This window comes from Phalacrocorax carbo, chromosome 2 (genome assembly GCF_963921805.1).
Source record: "Phalacrocorax carbo chromosome 2, bPhaCar2.1, whole genome shotgun sequence".
NCBI lineage: Eukaryota > Metazoa > Chordata > Aves > Suliformes > Phalacrocoracidae > Phalacrocorax > Phalacrocorax carbo.
In genome coordinates this window covers 117,914,132-117,938,400 of record NC_087514.1, presented here as the reverse complement: position 1 = coordinate 117,938,400, position 24,269 = coordinate 117,914,132, and the positions used below count along the sequence as shown (strand labels likewise).

Below are 24,269 nucleotides of genomic sequence, written 5' to 3'. Positions count from 1 at the left end.
TATATGTCACAGAATCACAGGTTGGAAGGGACCTCAGGGATTATCTAGTCCAACACTTTTCTAGGAAGAGCACACTCTTGACAAGATGGCCCAGTACCCTGTCCAGCTGAATCCAGCTGAATCCAGCTGAATCTTAAAAGTGTCCAATGTGGCCAAGACAACCACTTCCCTGGGGAGAGTATTCCAATGGCTGACTGTTCTCACCGTGAAAAATTTTCCTCTCATGTCCAATCGGAATGTCCCCAAAAGCAACTTGTGTCCATTCCCCCTTGTCCTCTCCATGTGACTCCTTGTAAAAAGGGAGTCTCCATCTTCATTGTAGCTACCCCTTACGTACTGGAACATGGTGATGAGATCCCCTCTAAGCCTCCTTTTCTCAAGGCTGAATAAACCCAGTTCTCCCAGCCTATCCACGTATGGCAGGCTTCCCAGTCCTTTGATCATCTTGGTGGTCCTTCTCTGGACCCCTTCTAGCCTGTCCACATCTTCTTTGTATAGCGGGGACCAGAACTGTACACAGTACTCCAGGTATGGCCTGACAAGCACTGAGCAGAGTGGGAAAAATACATAGCTTCTCAGTTGCTTACAGTGGGAGGAGGCCTCTAAGAGGCTGTAGCATCCCTTCTGCTTTCACAGAATCATAGAATCACTAAGGTTGGAAAAGACCTGTAAGATCACCAAGTCCAACCATCAACCCAACACCACCATGCCTCCTACACCATGCCCCGAAGTGCCATGTCTATATGTCTTTCAAATACCTCCAGGGATGGTAACCCCACCACCTCTCTGGGCAGCCTCTTCCAATGTCTGACCACGCTGTCAGTAAAGAAATTTTTCCTAATATCCAATCTAAACCCCCCTGATGCAACTGCAGGCCATTTCCTCTTGTCCTATCACTAGTTGCTTGGGAGGAGAAGAGACCAACACCCACCTACTACAACCTCCTTTCAGGTAGTTGTAGAGAACAATAAAGTCTCTCTCAGCCTCCTTTTCTCCAGGCTAAATACCCCCAGTTCCCTCAGCTGCTTCTTATAAGACCTGCTCTCCAGACCCTTCACCAGCTTTGTTGCCCTTCTCTGGACATGCTCCAGCAATTCAGTGTCCTTCTTGTCCTGAGGAGCCCAAAACTGAACACAGCATTCGAGGTTTCCCACTCACCGGCAGTGCCCAGCACAGTTCTATACCATGAGGGAGAGTTTGTGTGGCCATGGCTGTCCCTGTCTTTCTGAGAAATTATGAATTACAGTAGAAGTAGATTTAATTGGCACTGAACTTACACATTATGTTCTGCAGTAGACGTTAATGTGATAATTTCCCCTTTGGGGGATTTTTTTTTTGTCTGCTTTCAAGGGGAAGCAGAAAGTGACCAGACTTCACACGCTGCGTCATCTTTCTCCGTTTTTCTCTGTCATATTCAGGAAGCAGACACAGGCCCGAGAGCAGAGTTTCTTAGAAAAAAGAAAAGTAGTGATATTTACTCTGTTACGCTTGCTATCATCCAGACCTGGATAAATTTCCAGATGGTGCAGACACTATTGCTGGTGCCTTCTGCAAGTAAATTCATGTTCATGTCTTTCTAATAACAGAACTCCTTTAGTTTTCTCTCATCTATTTTAACCTAGTATAACTATAGCAGCGTGGCTGGGCATTGAGCCTCCTGATAGCCCCTTTGCGATGACTGCGCACTGAGTGGCTCTGGAGGAGCAGGTTACAACATCATCTCACGTATGCTCCTCGCTTCCCATAAAATGAGACCTTGTCCTGTTTTGGTGAGCAGCAGTTTGTGCCATTTACTCTCAGCCACTTTCCATCATTCCCACAAAACTTCAACCTGCAAGTCAGGAGCTGGCTTTCACACTGTTCTTCTTTTCTGTATGCTCGGTAGACGATCCTAATTAGCAGGATTACCAGATCAGTTTTTGAATATTCTTTAAGAGAATAATTCACACATTTGCCACATGGTGGTGACAAAGGTAGGTAAAATGAAGCTGGCACATAGTTGAGTTTTCAGCAAGAACATCAACTATTAGACAGGTACCGAACAGATTATAGACTTCTGTGGCACTTTGGTAAGTGCACTGTGGGTAGTGAGAGCCGACCTGTTGGGGCTATGTACAACATGTATCTCCTAACAGGAGCATGATGTGAATATTAACTTGGGGAGCAAGAGGGGAGATGGTGGTGTTACTGTAGTATGTGCAATGGATTTAGTCTGGAGAGCTCTTCTGCGTAATCAAAAGCCAACTGTATTACAAGTATGTTTGAACATAACGATTGGAAGTTCAGTAACAAAAATTGCAGTAAATACGATGTTATCAAAGGAGTGCCACTGGTAAGAATTCCAGAGTCCTCTGGAATCTCTAACACTTAGCTTATTTCTTGTTGTTACAGTTTGGGCCCTTTCTGGTAGACCACAAGCTCCAGAGTCCATGAGAGGGCTTGGAAGAGTCATGCTAAAGCTTGACAGTAAAGTATTTCTAATTATTTTCTTAATCAACCTGAAAGTTTGTTTTATTTTTTTAACTGTGTGCTGAGACACTTTAAAATAAATCTCTGTCACTAATTAACACATCCTTCAGGTAGAAGTGTATCTGTCTTATATGTATTTCGGACCACATCTCTCCTGTCACTATTTACACTGAACTTGGTTACGTAATTTTTAAAAGTTGAGTTAGCTTCAGAATATTCCTTAACTGAGAGCAACTTCTTACAGCTTAGACACCACATCTGATTACAAAGATAATGAAGTTGATATTAAATGTAACAAGCTTGAATGTGAAGGATAGGGATGTTCCTACTTCTGTTGTGCAAACTATTGTCAGTCACTGACAGCAATCAGTGAAATGCTGTAGGCACAGCCTGGACCATAACAAAACCTCTCTCTGCCTCATCAGAGAGCTGCTCCCAAAGTCTTGGGCAACTCCACAACGGAGTGGCAAGGATCAGCACTTGGGCGCTGATGTTTTCAGATCACATGCTATTAAGTGTCCCAAGAGAAAAGCTGCATTTGGCAGGGGATCGTCTGCAATGCTGGAGGGAATGCAGAAATTCCCGATGATTTAATTTTAAAAAGACAGAAGGGAAAAAAATTTGCAGGGGGTGGGGCACGAGCAGACAAATCACATCAAGTATGAAACCTGCAGGCAGAAAACAGCTCTGTGTGAAAGGCAGATAGAAAAACATTTCCCAAATCTATGGGCCCAACACATGCAAGTAAGCCACATATTTATTGATACACACAGAAATGCCAAATAATAATTTTAGCATAGGGTGTTTACTGGTCCATCTATCCCCCGCCCCAATCTGCAGCAGGGGGCAGTAACAGGACACCCCAGTGGAGGTGTTTTCTGCAGACCCCAAAAGGGGTCCTGTGACACATGGATCGAATGGCGCGTCTTGGGAAGAGGCTCAGGAAGAAAGGTGTTTGGGTGGTATCAATCCCACCAACAGTGCCAGTGGGTATCACTCCAGAGATGGTTGCTGAACCCCTGGAGCTACACCCTCCAGAAGATAAAGGGGAATGCAAGGAGATGGACCCACCTTCAGTGAAGCTGCACAATACCGTGTGTGCACACTGTGCTTCTTTGTAAATATCATCTTGGATTGTGTTTCAAAGGTTTGTTATTATTTCCTTCATGTTTCAAGGAAACACACTTTGACAAATCTATTCCCTTCTTATTTCTAGATCTACAAAGCAAGAATTGTCTAACATCTGTCACAAAAGTTGCGGAGGTTTCATTTTAACCTCTTACTGGGTTTTTTGGTCATTTTTACTAAAATTCCTTAATGTGTTACAATAAAATCTCCCAAAGCATTCTATAGCAATAGAATTGGAAATTAAGGAACAGTGCCATATGGAAAATCAGCTCAGTACTTCAAAACCAGAAGCAATGCTAGAAGGGATAAGCACATTCAAGAGCTCCACATTGGTTTTGCAAAAGGACACATATATTTGTGTGTTAGTACGAGATGAAGAATATCTTCTGCTCAGTGCTGGTGTCAGTGATCATGCACGGCCCATTAAAAATAAAAAAGCAAGCGAAGCATTTGCCTGGATTTTAGGTGAAAAGGAGATCAGTAGTTCAACGTTTTATTACAAGGACAGTGCCTTTAAACTGTTCCTTTTGTCTCTCTCCCACCCTCCGGCACCCGAGAGGGTGGGGGAGCCTGGCTGCTATCTCTCCTCACAGCTGGGGCAGCTGTCAGCAGCATGAACAGAAACACCCTCTGCACCAGGGGTGGTTCTCCAAGGCAGCAGGAGAGCTCTGAGGAGCCCTGCAGTTAAGAGGGCACTATTGCCGGCCTAATTTGGTTAATTGGGTACCTGCACAAGAAGTTCTTATCCAGCTGGCACCAAGCTGCACACCAGGACACTGGTAAGTCTGTTACACACAGAGAATTCTTTGTGAAAATTGCTCCATGTAAGAATGCATCATCTAGGCGACATTTGAAAAGAGAAGAGGTTGGGGACCTTCAACAACTAGAAGATGTACATCTCGGTATCAACAATATTAATGTTTGCTTAGCACAACCTGCATTCTGCTGAATCCCAGGACAATGCTGTGACAGCAAGAGGAGATCCTGCAATCCAGCATCACCTCACACTATGCCTCGCAGCAGAGAATTTTGTCCTGGGTAAGATTTCTGGTCCCCTAGAGAGATCAGACTGCCTGTGTAGCAAAGACCTGGTTGGCAGGAGATTAAAAACAGTCTCTCCCCAGAGTGCTCAAAACCCCACTGTCCTAAAGCAGGTATTCCACCAGCTGGTACAGAGATTTAGTTTCCATCAGTCTGCAGGGAGGCAGACGAAGCTGTGAAAAAGACAAGATTCCCCATTGCTATGTGGTTTTTCCATTTAAGAAAAGCTGATTTAAAGTTGTACTAGCACAGCCTGTGTATGTTATACCCCATAGAAAAAGAGATTATGCATTGCCTTGTATGGGCTCTGAACTCATCCAACAGTCCTATTGTCTTGGGAACTTTAGCTTTCTTAAGCCTCTATTCCATCCCATCCCTTGTAGGTTTGATTGGTTTGGGGTTTGCTCTTTTTTTTTAAAGAAACACTGAAGAGATGACACAGTTCATTTTGGCAACCAGTTTTTAATAGAAACATATACCTTCTCACATAAATATTTTATATAGACACAAAACCACTCACAATACTCAAACCTATGCAATGTTCCAAAGCTCCAGTTCTGTTTAAACAGTGCAACAAAAAAAAAAAAATCATTGGCACAGGAAGAACGGAAATGTGAAATTTCTAAAACATAAACCAGACTATTTCTCTCCTGTCCTTACACTTAAATACTTACTGCCCCAACACGTTAACAAGTTGTGCTCTTACACACAGCTGGAGGGGCAAGCAGATCCAGGCACGTTCACTAAGAGTGTATTGCCAGCAACAGAGGTCATTCCGAGAGGAATCCAACTGCGATCATGCCATATGTAGAAGGGATCATCACGTTCTCTGGGATCCAAGCCAAGATGGCTTTGGAAATTATTATCTATTAGGATTGTTAGTGTTGAACTGCTGGTGTGATGCAGGTACATGATCAGGCACCTGTGTCCGGATCTTTTATTTACTTTGCATTTAGGTTGTACAGTGACCATTTGTTGTTAATCAGAAGCACGCAGCCTCGAGGGCAATACATCTAAGCTTCAAGTCCACACACTTTCTTTTCTTGACTTTCTATAGCTATCAAGAAGTAACATCAATAAATCAGTTTAGAAACAATGTTTTTGAAGAGGGGAAAAGGGTGAAGGATGGTAAGGATCAGAGATGAGAAACAGACTTGTGCCTGCCATTGTGATACAGCTTTCAGCAGACACTGAAACAGAACTTCAGGCTTTCCCATATATGAGAGACCTGACATAAGAAATAATAAAGAAAAACAAAAAACAAACATGCACCACAAAACTCACTCTCCCCAGCTCATGTGTAGAGAAGTTTTTGGATTTGCAGCACCAAGGGTTGATGATGCAGTTTAGACTCCCTATTTCCTAAACTCAAAGGAGCCAAGGCTAATTCATGTAAATTCAAGTAAAAAGCATACTACTGCAACAAAGAGCCTCCTCATTCTCTGCAAAGTGAGGGGAATGGAAGAACTTTCCCAAAGGAAAAGCTAACACTGCTTTAGGCCTGAATCCAGATTTAAAACAAACAAACAAAAAGAAAAAACCCTGTAAACTTTAACTATCTCTAACATCAGAATAAATTCTTTAGTTCTTCCTTTGTTATGTGACCAGACAGGAGTACAGGGCATAAAAGCCACCAAAGTGTTCCTGCATTTCAAGTTTCTGATGAGGATGTTACTTAATTCAAGATTTATCACCTGGCATTCTTTGCTTGCTTGCCTCATTTTTAAGAGCCTAAGTTTCTGTCTGCACAAGTTGCACACTGCTTTGCCATTGCTAAATCAGGAACTAAAAATATTCATGAAGCATCTTGCAGACAGTGCCACAGACAGCTCTTGACTGCCGCAGCCCAGGACAAAGAGTAGGTCCACCTCACACACCAGATTAAGAAAGCCCCAAAAAATTCAGGCTTCCAGTGTAATATGTTGCTTTGATCCCATGCATCGGGAAGTAAAAGACATAAGAGGTAACTCATGTGATTGCCACCTTATTCCACCAGGTCAGCAATCCTAGACTTTGTTCTCCAGCTCTCTGTGCCAGCAGTGCTCAGGATAACAAACAGCAGGATGTGCAGTTACTGCTGTTCCATGCCTCCTCACGAGTTCAGGTCACTAAGGGTAGGAGGGACAGCAAAAGAAAGGAACAGTTCTTCATATTTAGGATTTGGCCAATGACGTGCCCACATGCCTGACAGTGAGCAGCAGCGGAGGGAATCTGACAGCTTGTCAGTCACAACATGGAATGATTTGATGCAGTGGTCTATTTATTAACATATAGACTCATGCACATGGGACCCTCCACCACCGTTCTTGGAGATTCTGGCGCTGTGTAGCAGCAGTCTCTCCTTGCAGATGAGCTGAGGCTAAAAACAAGCCTCCAGCCTGTCCCCTTACACTTTATGCAGACTTAACTTTCACGTCAGTCATCAAACCTTCTTGAGCTAGAATCTGGCAAAGAATATCTTTTACAACCCACATTCCCTCTACCCTTGTGCTCTGGAGCTTGACAGGGTAGGCAGTGATTGTGCAAACTATGCTCTAAATTTTACGAACAACAGGTAGGCAGTACCGGTTTTTTGTACCGCTACAGTGTCATGTCTTCATATTTAGAGACATCTGCTATGTTTCTAAAGTGAATTTTAATATCCCTAGATATTTAAGAAAATAAAAGCCAAAGCTATGTTTTCTGCAAGGCACACTACAGAACAGGATGCACACTTCGATGCCCATCTTTGCGGCACGCCAACAGAGCTGCAGGAGTCCCATCCCAGCCAGCCAGCACAGAGGCACAAGTGAAGACAGGAGCAGGCTGTACCCAAGTTCGGACAGCACACACTATGAGGTCTTTCTAACAAAGCAGGAATGAGGAAGAAGGCACAGTGGATGACAAAAGTGTATTTATCTCTAAGTCTAAACTCAGAAATACTGAAACATGGACTACTTGCTAAGAGAAAACAATCATCAGCTGGGGAACTGTGAAGGGTCTGTGTGGAGCCAGAGAATTAAAGTTCCCTACCAAATACTCATAGGTCTCAAACTTCAGAGAAAGCTTACAGAAAAGAGCAAACCCAAAGATACTCCATGTGCAAACAGCAGCAGCTTTTAAGGGAAATATCAAGTGTCAGCATCTATATCTGCTTTCATTATACATTTATGCATTATGAGCTATGACCCTAAAAGCTAAATCTAAGGACCAGCTTAGAGGGCGTTGATCCAGGATTAACAAATTAACAACAGGAAGCAAATAGTCTCTAGTACAACTGGATAAAAACAATACTTGAGTGTTCCCGATAGTCAGATCAGCAGGAAAAAACGTTTTTCAGAGAACAAGTAGAACTTTGGTAGTGAACAACACTAAAGTGCCTTATGCTTCTTATTTCCTGTGCAAACACTGCCATGGAGGCAGAAGCACATTTCGAGAGGGTTAATATGCTCAATTACATATAACAGATGATACAGCAAGGGGGTTCCAGCTACCGTCTCTGCTATTGTGCACAGTACAAAAGTGATGACAGAGACATGTTCCTAGCTTTCCTTCAGTGCTTCACTTCTCTTCCACCCACTCCTGCGATATAAGCATTAAGAGACACATCCAGCACCCCACCGTGGTCTGCAGCATTCCCGTGAGGACAAACCATATGTTGAAGGAGGATCTACATCAGATGTTGGGTCATTGTGGCCTTACCAGCAAGGCTGGCAGGTTCTGCAGTCACTGTTTTCTCCTCTAACACTTTTGCTCAGCAACATCTCATTGCATAAAGGTGGCGAGCATAAAGCTGTTTTTAAAAGGGGTTTTCTCTCAGCATAGTTACCAGGCTGTGGAAACCCTGCCGTTTCCCACTGGCAGTCTGCAAGCGCAGTCCTTCTGAAATGCATTGATCAAATGACCCAAAGTTCCGAGCCTTCTTTCTTCTACTTGCCAAGAGGCCTAATCTTCTGTCTCAGAAGGGCTTTCTTCGTCCTGGCTGAGCAAGGCTTATTCCTCTGTGGAACTGGGAACTTCCTAGTGCCAGTCGATCACAGCAAGCAAGAGAAGGAGCAAAGCTGATCATTTCTTGTGCAAGTCAGTCAAGATTTCAAGCCCATTTTTTCCATCATCTGTTCATACACTGTCCATGCCATCGCTGCCATCAGAGTCCGCCTGAGGGCACGGGGCACACCACCTCGGAAAAAGCCAACCAACCCAAAGTCCTGCAACAGGAGATAAACAGCAATATGTCATAATCTGCCTCTAGTGTTTTCATTTCTTATTTATTGCATGGAACAGCATGGGATGCATTTCAGCTTAGACCCAGATCGTTTCTGGAAGACTCCGGCTTAAATAGCATTTAATGTTTAGTAAGAACCTGTAGCACTGTGCAACTGCAGGGCTACCCAAGAAAGCAAGAAGAGCAGTGAGTGGAGAAGGGAATGCCAGGATGGGGACAATGGATGGGGAAAGCCACACTCACGCCCAACCAAGGGAAGGTAAGGGTGTAACGGTATCAAGACGCTTCAAGAAAATGACTTGACCTTGTTTTAGAGCTTCATATTTACAAAAGTCACTTACCTATTCTGTAAAAACTGAGATTTGTAAGTACTGAAGTAAAAAAACAAACCTGCCAAGATCTCCCCTTCTGAGGGCAGGAAGGGAAAGGCGGGCTTTGAGTACATCTCCATCCCATTCCTGGGATACAGATCTGGGCGTTTACTTCTCTTTTAATGTCCTAAGGGCAAGGAGCTGTTCTGTAGCTGGCTTATATCTGAAACTGGCATTTCACGCTACATACTAAAGAAACCCTTTGCCCCAGTGTGGCAATCACAGATGTGCCTACACCAATAAACCACAGGCAGCAGCAGCTCTAACTACAGCTCCTCCAAGCCTACATACTAAGTTAAGCTGAAGTGAAGTTAAGATGAAGTAAGCAAAGCACTTTCCATCACTACCAGTGTAAGAATCAATATGTTACAGACAGAACTGAAATGAAATCATTCACCAGCCTGAAACATGAAGCAGGCCTGCGTAGAGAGACGCTTGCTGGAATATGCCCAGCTTTGCACGCCAGTACTCTGAGCTTGCTCTCCAATTCCTGTCATCTGTAATTTTGTGAAAACAAATACAGGACTGAGGAATGATGAAAATAACCATGGAGCAAGCTCACTACCTCGCAATCCATTCAAGAGGAGCAAGAAACACATCTGAGTAGTGACAACAGCCTCTCTAATTACTAGGAAAAGCACGGAATGTACTGAAGCCTCTGACTGCTTTTGGACCATCAACCAGAGAACTTTCCAGTTATTACTGAACAAGTCTGCACATAAACGAGTGACAAGAGATTCAGCCTCAACCTCCCACAGCGTGACCCACCTCAGGTTCTGAAAATGCTGACACTGATTAGCCTGACTGCGACAGCACATCAGCAGTCACATTTGTTCTTCTCCTTTAGCAGACAACAACTTTCTTATCATAGCCGTGCTTCAGGCGGGGAGATCAGAAGTGAGGCTGCACTTGTGCGTATTAAAAGGTGTAACACCTCACCTTGTAGATGAAGGCAATGGCCTGGCTTGTCCGGCGGTACTTTTGCGGGGACAGCTGCATGTGTGTTTTGATGACATCAGCAGGCTGTGTTGCCAGTGAGGCCAAGATTCCCGCAAAGATCCCACAGCCAAAATTGAGCAAGGGCATGAGCACTGGATCCAGCTGGTCTGCAACACAGCAAAGGGAATGCACTCAGACATGAAACAGACCAGGAATACTCATGCTGTGTGACAAAGTGAAAAGCTACTGAATGATTACATCAACATCAGGGTCTAAGAGAAGTTAAAATCCACGCAGGGTAGAGAAACCTTTCAAGAGGAAAAGTGGCTACAAGTCAAAAATTAGCACTATTAAAATGCCTCACTTGTAGGGAACCGAATTTGACAGGAACCCAAAGAAGGAAAGATTGTTCAAGTGTTGCCCGAGCCAATTCTAACATCAGAGAAACCCCAGGCTACTGGAAACTGATCAGTATAAAGGACAACCAGAGCAGAAAGGATGGCTGAACACATCCTCTCTTTCAACTGTTCACTAACTCACCTTATGCATCAGTCTTCATAAAGACAATCAATCAATTTAGGGCCAATTTCTGTTTCTACACTGGCCTGAGCTATAGGTCTACAGTTCTCCATAGGAAAATGTGAATGTCCTAAAGCCCTACAAGAGACTGATTTAACTACTGAGGTAGAGCGCAATAAGCAGAGCACACAGGCAGTCAATTGCAGGGCAAGATGCGGGAAAAGAAACATTTCCCATTTCCCATTACAGCCTCCAATGTTCAGCCTTACCCTGAGGTGTGAAGTTTTTGGTCTGCGTGTAGAACATCAGGTAGATGCCAGAGAAGGGCGCATCCCGCAGCAGCGTTGCAGTGAGCCCGCTGAACATGCCACGAGCCCCTTCTGTCTGATAGATATTCTTCAGAGCTCCATATACACTCCCATAGCCAAATCTTCCACTCTGCAAGGGTAGAGAGCGGTCAGTCATCCACATGCCAGCCACAGGCCAAGGAGCCCTACACACACCCCAGGGCTACCCCGTCCAAACAAGTGTTAGTATGCGCTCCGTGTGATGCTTGAGATGACAGCACAGAGGACAGCCCAAGGCAAAAACTGTGTTTTACCTACCTGCACCTTTAAAACAATCCTTTGAGGTAAAATAAGAAAGAAGCTAGAACTACACATTGTGTACAACTGAACCCTAGAAATCTCAGGTTGAATTCAGTTTCATCTTACACGTCTTGCCTAAAAATCAGTGCACAGCTTTTCCTGCACAAAGTGTGAACCAGGATGTCACGGTTTAGGCCCAGTCAGCAATCAAGCACCACACAGCCGCTCGCTCACTTCCCCCACCTCGGTGGGATGGGAGAAAGAATTGGAAGAGCAAAAGAAAGAGAACTTGTGGGTTGAGATAAGAACAGTTTAATAATTAAAATAAAACGGTAATAGTAATAACAACAATTTAATGAAAAGGAAAATAAGAGAGAGAGCAAGGCAAAAGCCAGGACGGGGAACCAAACAACAAGTGATGCAACCACTCACCACCCACCAGCTGATGCCGCCAGTCCCCGAGCCACGACTGCTGCTTCCCCAGGCAGCAGTTCCCCCCCAGTTTATATACTGAGCACAACATTATATGATACGGAATATCCCTTCGGCCAGTTTGGATCAGCTGCCTTGGCTGTGGCCCCTCCCCTCCTGGCTTCTCGTGCACCTGGCAGAGCGTGGGAAGCTGGAAAAGTCCTTGACTAGTGTAAGCACTGCTCAGCAACAACTAAAACATCAGTGTGTTATCAACATTATTCTCATACTAAATCCAAAACACAGCACTATACCAGATACAGTGAAGAAAATTAACTCTATCCCAGCCAAAACCATGACACAGGATGAAATCAGGACTACATCCCTGACTGCAATCAAGTGGCAGCAACCTTCTCAAGATGGAAGAATTTCTTCTCCATCATGAGGAACGGATGCGACATCATTAACAGGGAACTAATTAGAAAGTCACACTCACCTCATATCGGGTCTTCACTACAGTCACTGGCAACATACAAATCCCAGATACTGCACGTGCGGTGGCACCCAGAAAGACAGACTCCAGGGCTGTGGGTGAACGGTCTACCAGAAACTTTTGCTTCATCATGTACAAAGTGCTGAAGTAAATCCCAACCCCAGGAATGCATCTTGCAAAGGACTTCAGAAGAAACAGAAGCAGATGAAGAAAGAAAAAGCACACATAAGACAAAATGTACTACAGAACATTTCAGAGACTGTTAAACTGACAGGAAGGTTTGCACTGAACCAAACCAAAACAAAATTACTTTAGTGATTTTTCCTCAGATAATATGCTGAGGAAAGACGACATGGTAAAAATAATTTACAGCATTGAGTGCCAATTGATTCAAATGATGCCAGGATTTAATGCATTCCTCTGCTGCAGTTTTCTAGGAACATGATATTCCAGAACAAAATTAGGTTGGTGCAGTTGCCACCGCACATTTGCAATGGTATTCGAAGTGTTCACCTGCTTAGGACTGCAAATCCACAGTGACTGCTATGACCTAATCAATGTAACTCACAACATTAACTCCTTAAAGTAGGATATAATCATATAAATCACATGGTTTCATTCATAATTGTACAAGAGCTGGCTATTCAAATCCAGTCCATAGTTAGTAATAAACAGTAGGATTATTTATTTATTTAGTTTTACAAGTCAGGGTTAAAACAGCCACTTACTGGAGAGACACCTTTCCAGAGCCCCAGAAGACTCTCAGTACGAACAACCCTGAAGAGCAGCGTTACCATCCCAGCACGACTGGACCTGAAACAAAGACAAGACAGGAACTGCAGAGTTGATCTGCTAATGCTCTCTGGCAGATGTACTCTGCAGCCACCCCATTTCACTCGTACCTCTGTGCATTACCCCAGCACCTTGAAGGCACTCCTTCTAGACTCAGTCTGCTTTCCTCAGTCACTCATTCCAGGGCTTCTCTGTCACCTTCTGCTTTCCCACCACTTGTAACACATGTTAGAGGCCTCTCTCATGGGCGCCTTTAGTTGCCCACTCCCTTTGTTTGCAGCAGATGTAGTCATAGTTGACTACACCAGGCAAATCGGAGCAGCCGCTCACGAGGACAGGTAATGCGGCAACCACATATGATTTTTCAGGCAGAGGGCACCCTGTGAAACTGCATGTTGGCCATTCCAGCAAACACCAGTCTCTCAGATGCATACAAATTCTCTGGTTACATGTTATTAAAGTAGCGCTCACAAGAGCGGCCATTTTCCCTCTTCTGGACCAAAATATCAATCTTTCTCCATGCTACAAAAACATACCTTCTATTTCAGGAAGACTCTCAGTATATGAATTACAACCCTTAACTCCAAGCCCCAGCCAACAAATCAGGCAGCAGCTTATGTTGGAGCACCCCCACACCCCCCATGCATACATGTCCCCACTCTCCCACCCATTCACAGCAGGCTGCAGAGTTTGCAGGCGGGTTTTCAGCAGGTCAAGGGGTTGGAAGAGGAGTGTGGAGCAAGTCCCACTGATGGAGCCACACACGAAGGCCTTTAGGACTGGATGCATCTGGAAAAGGAAGATGACTTTAAATGCCAATTAATTAAGAATGGCACAAGAGGAAATATAGCAGCTGATATGTCACTTGTTATAGGAAAGGAAGACTAGCTAAGGACTGCTGCTCAGGGCACAGGAAACTTTTTCAGACCTTTACAGAGCCTGATCAAATTTTATTTGTGGTTTTTGGACCCTCTGCCCTTCCTGGGAGGTTGTTCCAGAACCTCCTTGCAATTCAGTGGAAAGAGTTTTCTGACTGTCAAACGTATTAGCAGCCATTTGGTAACCATTTGCCATGTTAAAAGAAACAGGTGCCCCCTTCCCACCACCCCAGCCCCATCCACCTCTGCTTGGCACCGTACTGGCAGCACCTCCAATCCTTCCTCCCCATTGCACACCAAGGTCTCCCACTGCCACGGACACCAGCGGAGCTCTCCCTTAACACTGCCCACCACCCCAACCCGGTTCAAATGTACCCAACGCACAGCACGGGCTGCTCAGCTAAGGCCTGGTTTTGCTATCCACACCGGCTGCCACCTCTCAGCACTTCTCGTGTGATATGGCAGGAGGCACAAACCACACAGGAAGGTGAAGGTTTTTTTTTTTTAAATTAAAATACATAATGGTGTTTTGCTAATGAAGAACGAGTTTCTACACCCTTCAGACCAGAATCACCTCAGAGAAGATTTCTGCAGCACGGTGGTTTCTGGAGGTACACGCTCAAAAGCCGCGAATGCGCACTGCGTACTGCACACGGCTGCCTTCCACCGCCCGCTTTCAGACCCCTCTGAAAAACCCGCTAGGGCCCCCCGGCCGCGCCGCTGCAGTGGGGCAGCGGCCGCCCCCCACCGCCCCACCGGGCCCCTCGGCCGCCTCAGGGGGGCAGGGCCCGTGCGTCCCGCCCGTCCCTCAGGCCGCTCCGGCGGCCGCGGGACACGATGGAGGAGGGGAAGGGGTGCAGCGAGCCCCCCGCCGCCTCCCGCCCGAGCGCTGCAGCCGGGCTCTCCTCAGCAGAGCGAACGAGGAGGCCCACCGGAAAACGGCCGGTAACCAACGGACCATAACGGACCGGACCCAACCCGCCGCGCGTCACTACCTCTGCCTCTCGCCCCGGCATCCCCGCACGGCCCCGCAGCCAGTCAGCGCGGCGGGCGACAGTGACGCGCGCGGCGCTCCGCCCCGCCGGCCAATCCGAGCAGCCAACCCCGAGCCAATCCGGGGCGGGGGTGTGAGCACCGCTCTGCAGGGCGCATGCGCCCCACTCCCCCACCCCCTGCCACCCGTCGCTGCGGGTGCCCCGGGCTGCGGCGTCGCTGGCAGCGGCGGGCTCGGGCCTGGGGGCGAGCAGTGGCCAGCCGCAGCTAGCCGCCGCCAGCCGCTTCGCCCTCGGGATCGCGCTTTTGTCACAGTGTTGTAAGGGGCCTCAGGCAAGAATGCGCTGAAGGGAATAATCTTTGCAATCCTGGTGGGGAATGCCCTGGAAGGATGCAAACAACCTATCAGCGGGCGCCAGTCCTGGTAGGTTTCACGTCTTCCCTCAGCTCCCTCCCCGCAACCGCCTTGCTGTGGGGGCTGTGGCGTTCAAAAGCCTGAGCATAAACTCGGGCGCTTTCTTACCACTGTTGTTTCCACTTGGTCTTCCGCATCCTGGGCCCAGAGCAGAGGAGCGCTGGGTTTCCAGAGCATGGAAGGAGCCAGGTGACGAAATAAGGCACTTCTGTTTTCGGCCCGCGTCAGCACTCGGCTGTGCGTCTTCACTGCACCCGCAGAGCCAGGCATTTCTTATCGGTGAAGCAGGAGGAGGCTGGGAGGAGCACGCAGCGGATTCGAGGAGCTGCTTTTCTGAGAATCTTGCCCCCTAGCTTCCCATGCCCTGGCCAAATGAGAGGCGGCACGTACAGACGCATCATACTGCAGCTACGTTCGGCTGTTACTAGAAAGAAAATCCTAGGCGCAGCAATAGCCACGTGCACAAACCACTTAGGCTTCTTTGCTCACTTTGCACATGACAGCCCCTTAAGAAAAAAAGCTCTTCGTTAGGGACTCCCTCCTCCCTCCTGCAAGCTCCTCTTTCATTACACAGATCTCTCCTCTGGGGGGGGACTGTCATCTTACATTTCATTAACAGACTCAGCCTGCTAACTCATGAAAAAGAGGATCAGCTCATACCCATCCCTCCGGGTACTTCTTTCCCTAGGTCACCTCTTACTCCACCATGGAGCTCCATGGGCCACAGGGGGACAACCTGCCTCACCATGGTCTTCACCACGGGCTGCAGGGGAATCTGTGCTCTAGCACCTGGAGCACCTCCTCCCCCTCCTTCACTGACCTTGGTGACTTCTGCGCTGTTTCTCTCACATATTCTCACTCCTGTCCTACAGCTGCTCTTGTGCAGCAGTTTTTACCCTTTCTTAAATATGTTATCACAGAGATGCTACCAATGTCGCTGATTGGCTCAGCTTTGGCCAGCGGTGGGTTTGTTTCAGACCCAGCTGGAACTGGCTTTGTCCAACATGGGGACAGCTTCTGGCATCTTCTCACAGAAGCCATCTCTGCAACCACCCCACTACCAAACCTTGCTACATAAACCTAATACATTCTGCCCCTCACCTCGGTGAATCGTGTATTTAAGAATTATCATTAAAATACACGTTCATCTACAATCTTCACAAACTTCACTTAACATCAACAAAAGAATTCCACACACCAAAATCAAAATATCATCATAACACTGACAAAAGCAGACAATTACATCCCTCATCCTTTTACCACAATTACCACAACAAAAATTCCCTGCCACTATTATGGTTGCTGCTCTCTAGCAATGTTCAGTCCGTGTTTTGCCCGTTACCTGTCCCAGTTAGAAACACAGAATCATTAAGGTTGGAAAAGACCTCTAGGATCATCAAGTCCAACCATCAACCCAACAATACCATGTCTCCTAAACCATGCCCTGAAGTGCCACGTCTATATGTCTTTTAAATACCTCCAGGGATGGTAACTCCACCACCTCTCTGGGAAGCCTGTTCCTATGTCTGACCACTCTTTCAGTGAAGAAATTTTTCCTAATATCTAATCTAATGCAACTAGATGCGTTAATCTAGATGCATCTAATGCATCCCCTGTTGCAGCTTGAGGCCATTTCCTCTCATTCTGTTGCTAGTAACTTGGGAGAATGGACCAACACCTGCCTCGCTACAACCTATCAGGTAGTTGTAGAGAGCGATAAGGTCTCCCCTCAGCCTCCTCCAGGCTAAACAACCCCAGTTCCCTCAGCTGCTTCTTATAAGACCTGTTCTCCAGACCCTTCACCAGCTTTGTTGCCCTCCTCTGGATGTGCTCCAGCAACTCCACGTCCCTCTTGTACTAAGGGGCCCAAAACTGAACACAATGAACACAATATTCAAGGTTACTGTTCTTATCTCAAATTCCTTATTCCCCATGTTGGGTGCCACAAAGGACTGTGGTGGGTTGACCTTGGCTGGCTGCCAGGTGCCCACCAAGCTGCTGTATCACTGTCCCTCCTTCAAAGGACAGCGGGGAGGAGATCCAAGCAAGGGTTTGTAGATCAAGATAAGGACAGGGAGATCACTCAGCAGTTACTTTCAGGGGCAAAACACACTCAACTTAGGGAAATTAATTTAATTTACTGCCAATTAAACAGGGTAGGATAATGAGAAATAAGAAATCTTGAAAACACCTTTCCCCCACCCCTCCCTTCTTCCCATGTTCAACTTCACACCCAACTCTTTCACCTCCTCCCTGCAAGCAGCACAGCGGGGTGGAAAACCGGGGATGTGGTTAGTTGATAACACTTCATTTCAGCCTCTCCTTCCTCCTCACACTCATCCCCTGCTCCAGCGTGGGGTACCACCCATGGGTTGCAGCCCTTCTTGAACTTCTCCAACATGGGTCCTTCCCACGGGCTCCAGTTCTTCAAGTTCTCCACAGGCTATAGCCTCATTTAGGGCACATCCACCTGCTCTGGCATGGGGTCCTCCATGATCTGCAGGTGGATATCTGTTCCACCATGGATCTGCATGGGCTGATCACTGTCCTGGAGAAATGCAAGGAGACAACTGAGTTCTGGTGGCTTTCCAGCCACCAGTGGGAGACATATTTATTCTTCATTAAAAAGGGGATGAGGCAAAAATTACCTGTATGTTCTGGGTCTGGACTGATCCCTGCTCAGGGATGGCTGCGGCTGGGGTGCCCAGACACTATTGGCTTTAGGTGTAGGCCAGCTCTGTCTGAACCCATGGTCCAGTCTGTCCCCATGACTCACACTACAGTCTCACCGCAGTCCCAAATTTCCCCAGCTGCTGAGAGATAGGAGCTGAAAGGTGAAGTGTCGCTGACTTTGCTGAGGGAGCCAATGGGTCTGGGGCTATGGAGCGGACATGTCTCAACAGCGGGTCTTTCTGGTGGTCTGACAAGCATCACACAGGGGTGACACCAACGCAGTCAATCTGGCTGTGAGCAGGGGGGTGGACCACATGCCCTGCATGCGTTGTGCTGTGAGGTCATCTTCCACAGGAGGATACCACAGGGCTTTACAGATCTTCCTGCAGGTCACTGTGACCACCCAGCACCAAGAACCAGCCTCACCCCAGTTAGAAACAGGGAGACCCTGACACACTGCACACACGCACTTGCATGCGACAGGGGCATGGACGTGGCTTGCGGTGTACATGGTATGGACACACCAGAGCGCATGAGCAAGGTCGTGTCCTGAAGTGTGTTGGGCAGATTAGCAAATGGCCTTGACATCACTGCAGGAAAGGTGCTGCTGACGAGCCCTGAGAGGCAGAGCTGAAGCTGGTGGTTGTGTTTGCACCCAGCACCACCCCTCCCTCTGTGCAACAGCAGCTGAGCACCCTTTGGGTGCTGATGGTGCCAAATTTGTGGTTACAAGTTAAGAAATGTGTTTTCCAGCTCTTGATCCAGGCCAAAAAGGTCTCCAGGGGAATGTGTGCTGCCATGCTGCAGACCAGGACCCTGCTGTAACCTGTTTTGCTCTGCTGTGCCTGTAGGAAATTTTCTGCTGAGCCTCTGTCCAGAAGAAACAGGTTATGATTATCTCATGCTGCTACTCACATTTTCCGTCCACCATAACACCAAAAGTGTGCCTGTGAGGCTGAGGCATGGGCAGGTGAGAGCAGAGCATCCTGCCCAGGGCCAGGGCATGCTGGCAGAGTGGCACCAGTGCCCAGGCACTGTCCTGCCCACCAGGTGGCTACCCAGAGACAGCTGCAGCCCTCTCTGCTAGTCGTGGGCACCTGGCTCCTCCTCCTTTTCCTTGTCCTTCTCCTGTCCCACTGACACTGCTCTTTGAAAGGCAGGATGGACACACTGGCCGCTCTCCTGCAAGGGCTGGTGGCCAATTTGCCTTGTTCTTGGGCTCTCCTCAGACAGGGTGTCCCACTGCCATGCAGGGTGCAGCCAGTGTCTCCTGCAGGGGTGTTCAGCCTCATCTCTCCCCTGCACACAAGGTGACAGTGGCCTGTGCCACTGCTGTCACTGATGCCCGTTGATGTCTCACCTCCTCTGGCCAGTGCTTCCCCCATAGGAAGAGCCCAGGGTGGAGCTCCATGAGCTGCAAGCAGAGGTGCCCTTTGGCATCTCCGGTTGGGGACAAAGCCTGACCCCAGGAAGGCTTGTGAAGCCACCTATGCTGTGGCTTCAGGGAGCAGCTGCTTTGTGCTGTTGTGCCTGCACCAGCTAACGCAGGCACCGGAGGATGTCCTGCCACAGGCTCTGTGCAAACACTGCAGGCAGCCTGCTCCTCTCTTCCTCAGGCTTGCTGAAACGCCTACCCCAAGCACAACATCTGTGGTGTGAGTAGCCCAGGTGTCACCCGCAGTCCCAGCTACCGTGCAGGGTGGCTTGTGAACCTCTCTCCCCGCTGCACTGGGAGATGCCTGGGCACTTCAGAGCTCCCCAGCAGTCTTGGTGCTGCTGGGGCTGCTTGTTCCTTGTGTATGGGCAGCCTGTCATCTCTATTTAGATGAAAGGTACAGAGCTGCCTAAGGAGCCAAATTCCTGTCCGGTTGCCACCTCTTTTTCTGCATTGCATAATTCCTGGGTATCTTCTCTGCCACCAACACTGACAGAGGTTCGAGTGCCATTTTAAACCTGAAATGGACAATGGAGATCCCACTTCAACACTGGCAGTTGGTTTCTGGTTTTGGTTTCTCATTTCGATTGTTGAAAGAGTTAATACCCAGCAGAGCCTGGCTGTCAATCAGACTATCATATGCATATGGCTTGATTCACACATAAAACTTAAATTCAATATCACACCACCCACCACAGCCAAAGAAAGCCAGCCACTGCCACATGTGGAATAGCTGTAGATTTTCTCAGTTCATGGAGATTTATCCCTCTGCCTTTGCAGCATTGATGAATGAAGGTGGGCATCCAGGGGTTTGAGGGAGATGATAGACCATTCCACATAGGGATCTCCAGCAGCACATCTATTGGACTGTCACCCAGTGTTGTAATGTTTGCTCAAAACCAAAAAAAAAGGTGATGTGACTTGCCTGAATTACAGTAGCAGCCCCAGACTACAGTGAGGAGCAGCAGTATTTAAGGCAATAACACACACTTCAAATGCTGCCCATTGCTCAGTAGTGCTGTTCTTTGCCATATATCTTGTGTTGAGGAGGTCGGAGAGAGCTGTGGGATGAAAGCTGTGTTGGGTCGGAACGAAGACCCAGCAAGCGCTTGGCAGAGTCGGTTGAAAGCCAGTGCTATTTGGGGCTTTACTTCAGTGTTAGTCTGTGAGAGTGTCCTGCTGGGTGCGTGTTTTGGGAAGGAGGGTTGATATGGACTTGGCAGTGTTACGTTTATGGTTGGACTCTACGATCTTAAGGGTCTTCAACTTGTATGATTCTATGTATCTATCTTGGGTATTTCTGTCTGTGTGGGGGTGGGTGCAGGGGCGAGGTACTTTCCAAGGGAAAACGTCAAAGGAAACCTGGTGCCCTTTGCCACCACCAGCTCTTGGCAGTGTTGGGCCATCCCCCACAGACACCTTCACAGAAAATCTTTGGAGCAGAGGAGAGTCTGAGGGCAGAGCAGGGGCTACAGGTGAGGGACAGGGGCACTTTGCAGACACATGGGGGAAATTGCAAATATCTTCCACTGACATTTGTGTCAATGTTTAAAGTGAAAAGATACATATCAGTTAGAAGATAAACCTCATGTTTCCGTTTCTCTAAGTGTGAACCAAAGAGGTGAACTCATTGGCTTGAGGTTTCATACGTCTTTAATGTATAACTTGTGACACAGAGGAAAAGGCATTTTATGACTGTGCACTGCTATGGTGAGGACCTTACCCGTGACTTGTCATTGCAACATAAGCTAAGGTAAATACTGCCAGCATATATGTGTGAAGGTATGCCCGCTTCTTAAAAACCTGTGATATAGAGGCTTTTGTTTTTTACACTCTTTCAGACAGTGTTGGATTATGGAGGAGAACTTGACGTACCTGCTGGACGGAGGGGGCTTTGAGGACATGTTGGTGAGTCATTCCCCACCGGGCTGCTGCCCTGCAAGCCAAGGCCAGTAGCACATCTGAGGGGTCCAGTTTTGCCTAAGGGGAGACATAGTATTGGTAGGGTCAGTGAAAGTTTAGAAGAAATCAGTTGGATTGTTCTCTGAAAAAAAACATTGAGTGAAAACATCTTTGGCTGATGAGACCGGGGATGTGCCCATCCACCTATCTTGTTTAGCTGTTTGCTGTCACAGGTGCTGCCCAGGGATGCGGTGGTTGCTGCTGGGGGGCTGTGAGGGGCTGAGGAGCAGGGAAGGGGAATGTTGATGCTGCTGATGCATCCTGACAGGTGCCAGGAGAGCAGAGCTGCTGGTGTTGCAAGGAAATCCAGCCGTCCCCATTAGCAGAGTAGTCTTGGTGAGCATGAGCTGTTGCCAGCAGTGGTTTGAAGGCTAAGAAGACAAAGTTCCTGCTGGGGAAGGGGGAAGAAGGGGCAGAAACTCTTGTCTGCTCTTTGTGAAGTTGCCCCTCGGGCCAGAGCTACCACAGCTGATCTCACCCCAGGATGGAGAGAGCATGCAATGGGCAGCACCCCTCAGTGACCTGTATGTGCTGGTGCCTTTACAGCTGAAAACCTGCTTGAACTGTGTGGGAATCCTCTGCAAAAGTAACTTGTCCCACACAGGGGCATTTCTGGCACTCAGCTAACTGGAAATGCAGCTTTTAGGAGATAGGCATGTCAGTTCCTCCCTGAGCACTGCTCCCTTTCTCCTTTCTGAAAGAAACATGGAATAAGACCCCAAAACCTTTGTCAGGGGCTCTCAGCCCCATGGCCATGCCCATTTGGTTGCTGGTTTGCAGATGCGCCCTGGCTCTGGCCCTGCTGCCCCACCACATCCACCTGGACTGCAGGCACAGGGCTGGGCACCCCACATGGAGCTGGCAGGAGGATACTGGTAGGCTCTGGTTTACCACCACAGCTGCATTTTCCTTGATCTCCTCTTCCCCTCTGGTACAAGAACCTCATCCCAGATCTTGCAGGGGAGGACTGGTCACTCATGTTCACTCCTCATTTGCATCCTCCAACACAGCTGAGGCACAGCTGTTTTGTCCTCATGCACCTTTCTGTGAGCTGACTTGTGCCTAGTACGTTTACTAAGAGGGTGATTTGGGATTTGGGCCTCATTAACTTAATTGTCCTTGAACAGGTGGGTGACATGTCACCAACATCTAACTCCTCTGCAGCCTATGAATACCGTTTCTTCTACCCAGAATTGGACATCAGCTGTGATCTTGAAAATATTCCAGCATTTTCATCTACCTTTTTACCAGTGCTGTACTCCCTTCTGTTTGTGGCTGGCCTCGTGGGAAATGTTTTGGTCATTTGGATCCTAACAGTCTTCAAGAAGGTCAGGGCCATGACTGATGTGTATCTGCTGAACCTCGCAATCTCTGACCTCCTCTTTGTTTTCTCCCTCCCCTTCTTGGTTCAGTACTCGATTGTGAGCCAGTGGACTTTTGGAAATGCGATGTGTAAGATCATCAGCTCAGCCTACTTCATTGGTTTCTACAGCAGCACCTTCTTCATAACCATCATGAGTTTCGACAGGTACTTGGCCATTGTCCGGTCTGTCTACGCTCTACAGGTTCGGACAACTGCCTATGGGGTTATCACCAGCCTGGTCCTTTGGGCAATTGCCATTTTAGCATCAACGCCAGACTTAATTTTTTTCCAGGAAACGAACAACAATAACTGGACTAAGTGCACCCCTCACTATCCTGACAGCAACAATGGCTGGAAAACTTTCAGTAATTTTGAAGTCAATGTCCTGGGGTGGCTGATCCCTGTTAGTGTCCTCATTTTCTGCTACCACAGCATCTTGAAAAACCTGCAGAAGTGCCATACTCAGAACAAGTACAAAGCAATGAAACTGGTTTTTGTTGTCGTCATTGTGTTCTTCCTCTTCTGGACCCCCGTCAACATTGTGATTTTTCTCGACTCTCTGAGGAACATGTACATCATTGATGACTGTCAGACAAGCCAAAAGCTAGACCTAGCCATGGAGGTAGCAGAGGTGCTTTCCTTCATCCACTGCTGCCTCAACCCAATCATCTATGCCTTTGTGGGTGAGAAATTCAAGAAGCATCTCCGCGAAGCTTTCAGAAGATATGCACATTTTCTGTTGATCTGCAAAGACTACCGTATTTTTAATGGGCACAGCCTGGACAGGCATTCCTCGCTGCATGCGACATCCTCACAGTCGTCTTTTGTTGGCAGTGTCTTGTAGAGATACAGGTCAAAAACTTTCATCCTGGAAAGGTGACCTGAAGTTGAGAAATCCTCCCAGCAGGGCATCCTTTTAGGACAGGAAAAGTGGAAGAAGCTGCTTGAGTTTACTTTTATCATGGTTGCCTATGGGGTTCTTACTTTTTAGCGTCTTTTTTTAGTATCTTCCTCCCTTTCCTATGACACATACTGCCTTGCCTGCTTTGTGAAAGGGAGGCTGAAATTACCAGCAAACTCCCACACTGCCTGAGCAGCATGGAGAGGTGCCTTAGAAACATTTCTTTCCCCACCTCAGATTCTGTACTGAAAGGAACTATTTATATTTCTGAACTCAGGACACTTGGCCACTCCTCCCCGTATCTCAGCAGAGTGTATTGGCTTTGCAGGCATGGATGAGGCTCACAGCAGGAATGGGAACCCACTCATTGGAGGGATATGGTGCCCAAGTGTAAGGTGTCATGCCAGGGCCGGTCTCCCAGTTGACAGACCTGAATGAGGCTTCCAGCCCAGAAAGAGCTTAATGAGTGAATAATTAGATAAGCAACAAAGAAATAAATGCTATGCATGTGTTTTGTTGAAATCAATGTGGAGGAATAACTAGGCATGATCCTGACTCCCTGTCTGCTACCAGGGCCTGCAGCTCCTGAGCTGGAAGGGTTTGGAAGTTGTAGCCTCAAAATGACACTGTTGGTGTCAAGAAAAAAAAACAACTTATGGGAATGAATGAGTGCCCTAAGGATGAGTGGAGAAATA

The 24,269-nt window shown here is 47.5% G+C and overlaps 2 protein-coding genes across 5 annotated transcripts; one reads left to right on the top strand and one right to left on the bottom strand.

Annotated features, from left to right (window-relative positions):
- Positions 1-5,080: 5,080 nt before the first annotated feature.
- SLC25A38 (solute carrier family 25 member 38) lies at positions 5,081-15,525 on the bottom strand. Of its 4 annotated transcripts, none has more exons than XM_064444034.1 (7): positions 15,349-15,525; positions 13,622-13,743; positions 12,891-12,975; positions 12,166-12,345; positions 10,941-11,109; positions 10,153-10,319; positions 5,081-8,825 (listed from the first exon to the last, which is right to left on the bottom strand). In XM_064444034.1, exons 1-7 carry the CDS (start codon positions 15,508-15,510, stop codon positions 8,703-8,705), a joined length of 1,008 nt encoding a protein of 335 aa, XP_064300104.1. In that variant the 5' UTR covers positions 15,511-15,525; the 3' UTR covers positions 5,081-8,702. The 4 variants fall into 4 exon arrangements, with proteins under 4 accessions (XP_064300104.1, XP_064300105.1, XP_064300108.1 ...); XM_064444035.1 differs by lacking the exon at positions 15,349-15,525 and adding an exon at positions 14,828-14,906; XM_064444038.1 differs by lacking the exon at positions 15,349-15,525 and adding an exon at positions 14,765-14,788.
- Positions 15,526-21,202: 5,677 nt separating this feature from the next.
- Positions 21,203-23,932, top strand: LOC104041633 (C-C chemokine receptor type 8). The gene is made up of 2 exons (XM_064441803.1): positions 21,203-21,256; positions 22,438-23,932. Exons 1-2 carry the CDS (start codon positions 21,203-21,205, stop codon positions 23,515-23,517), a joined length of 1,134 nt encoding a protein of 377 aa, XP_064297873.1. The 3' UTR covers positions 23,518-23,932.
- The last annotated feature ends 337 nt before the right edge of the window (positions 23,933-24,269 follow it).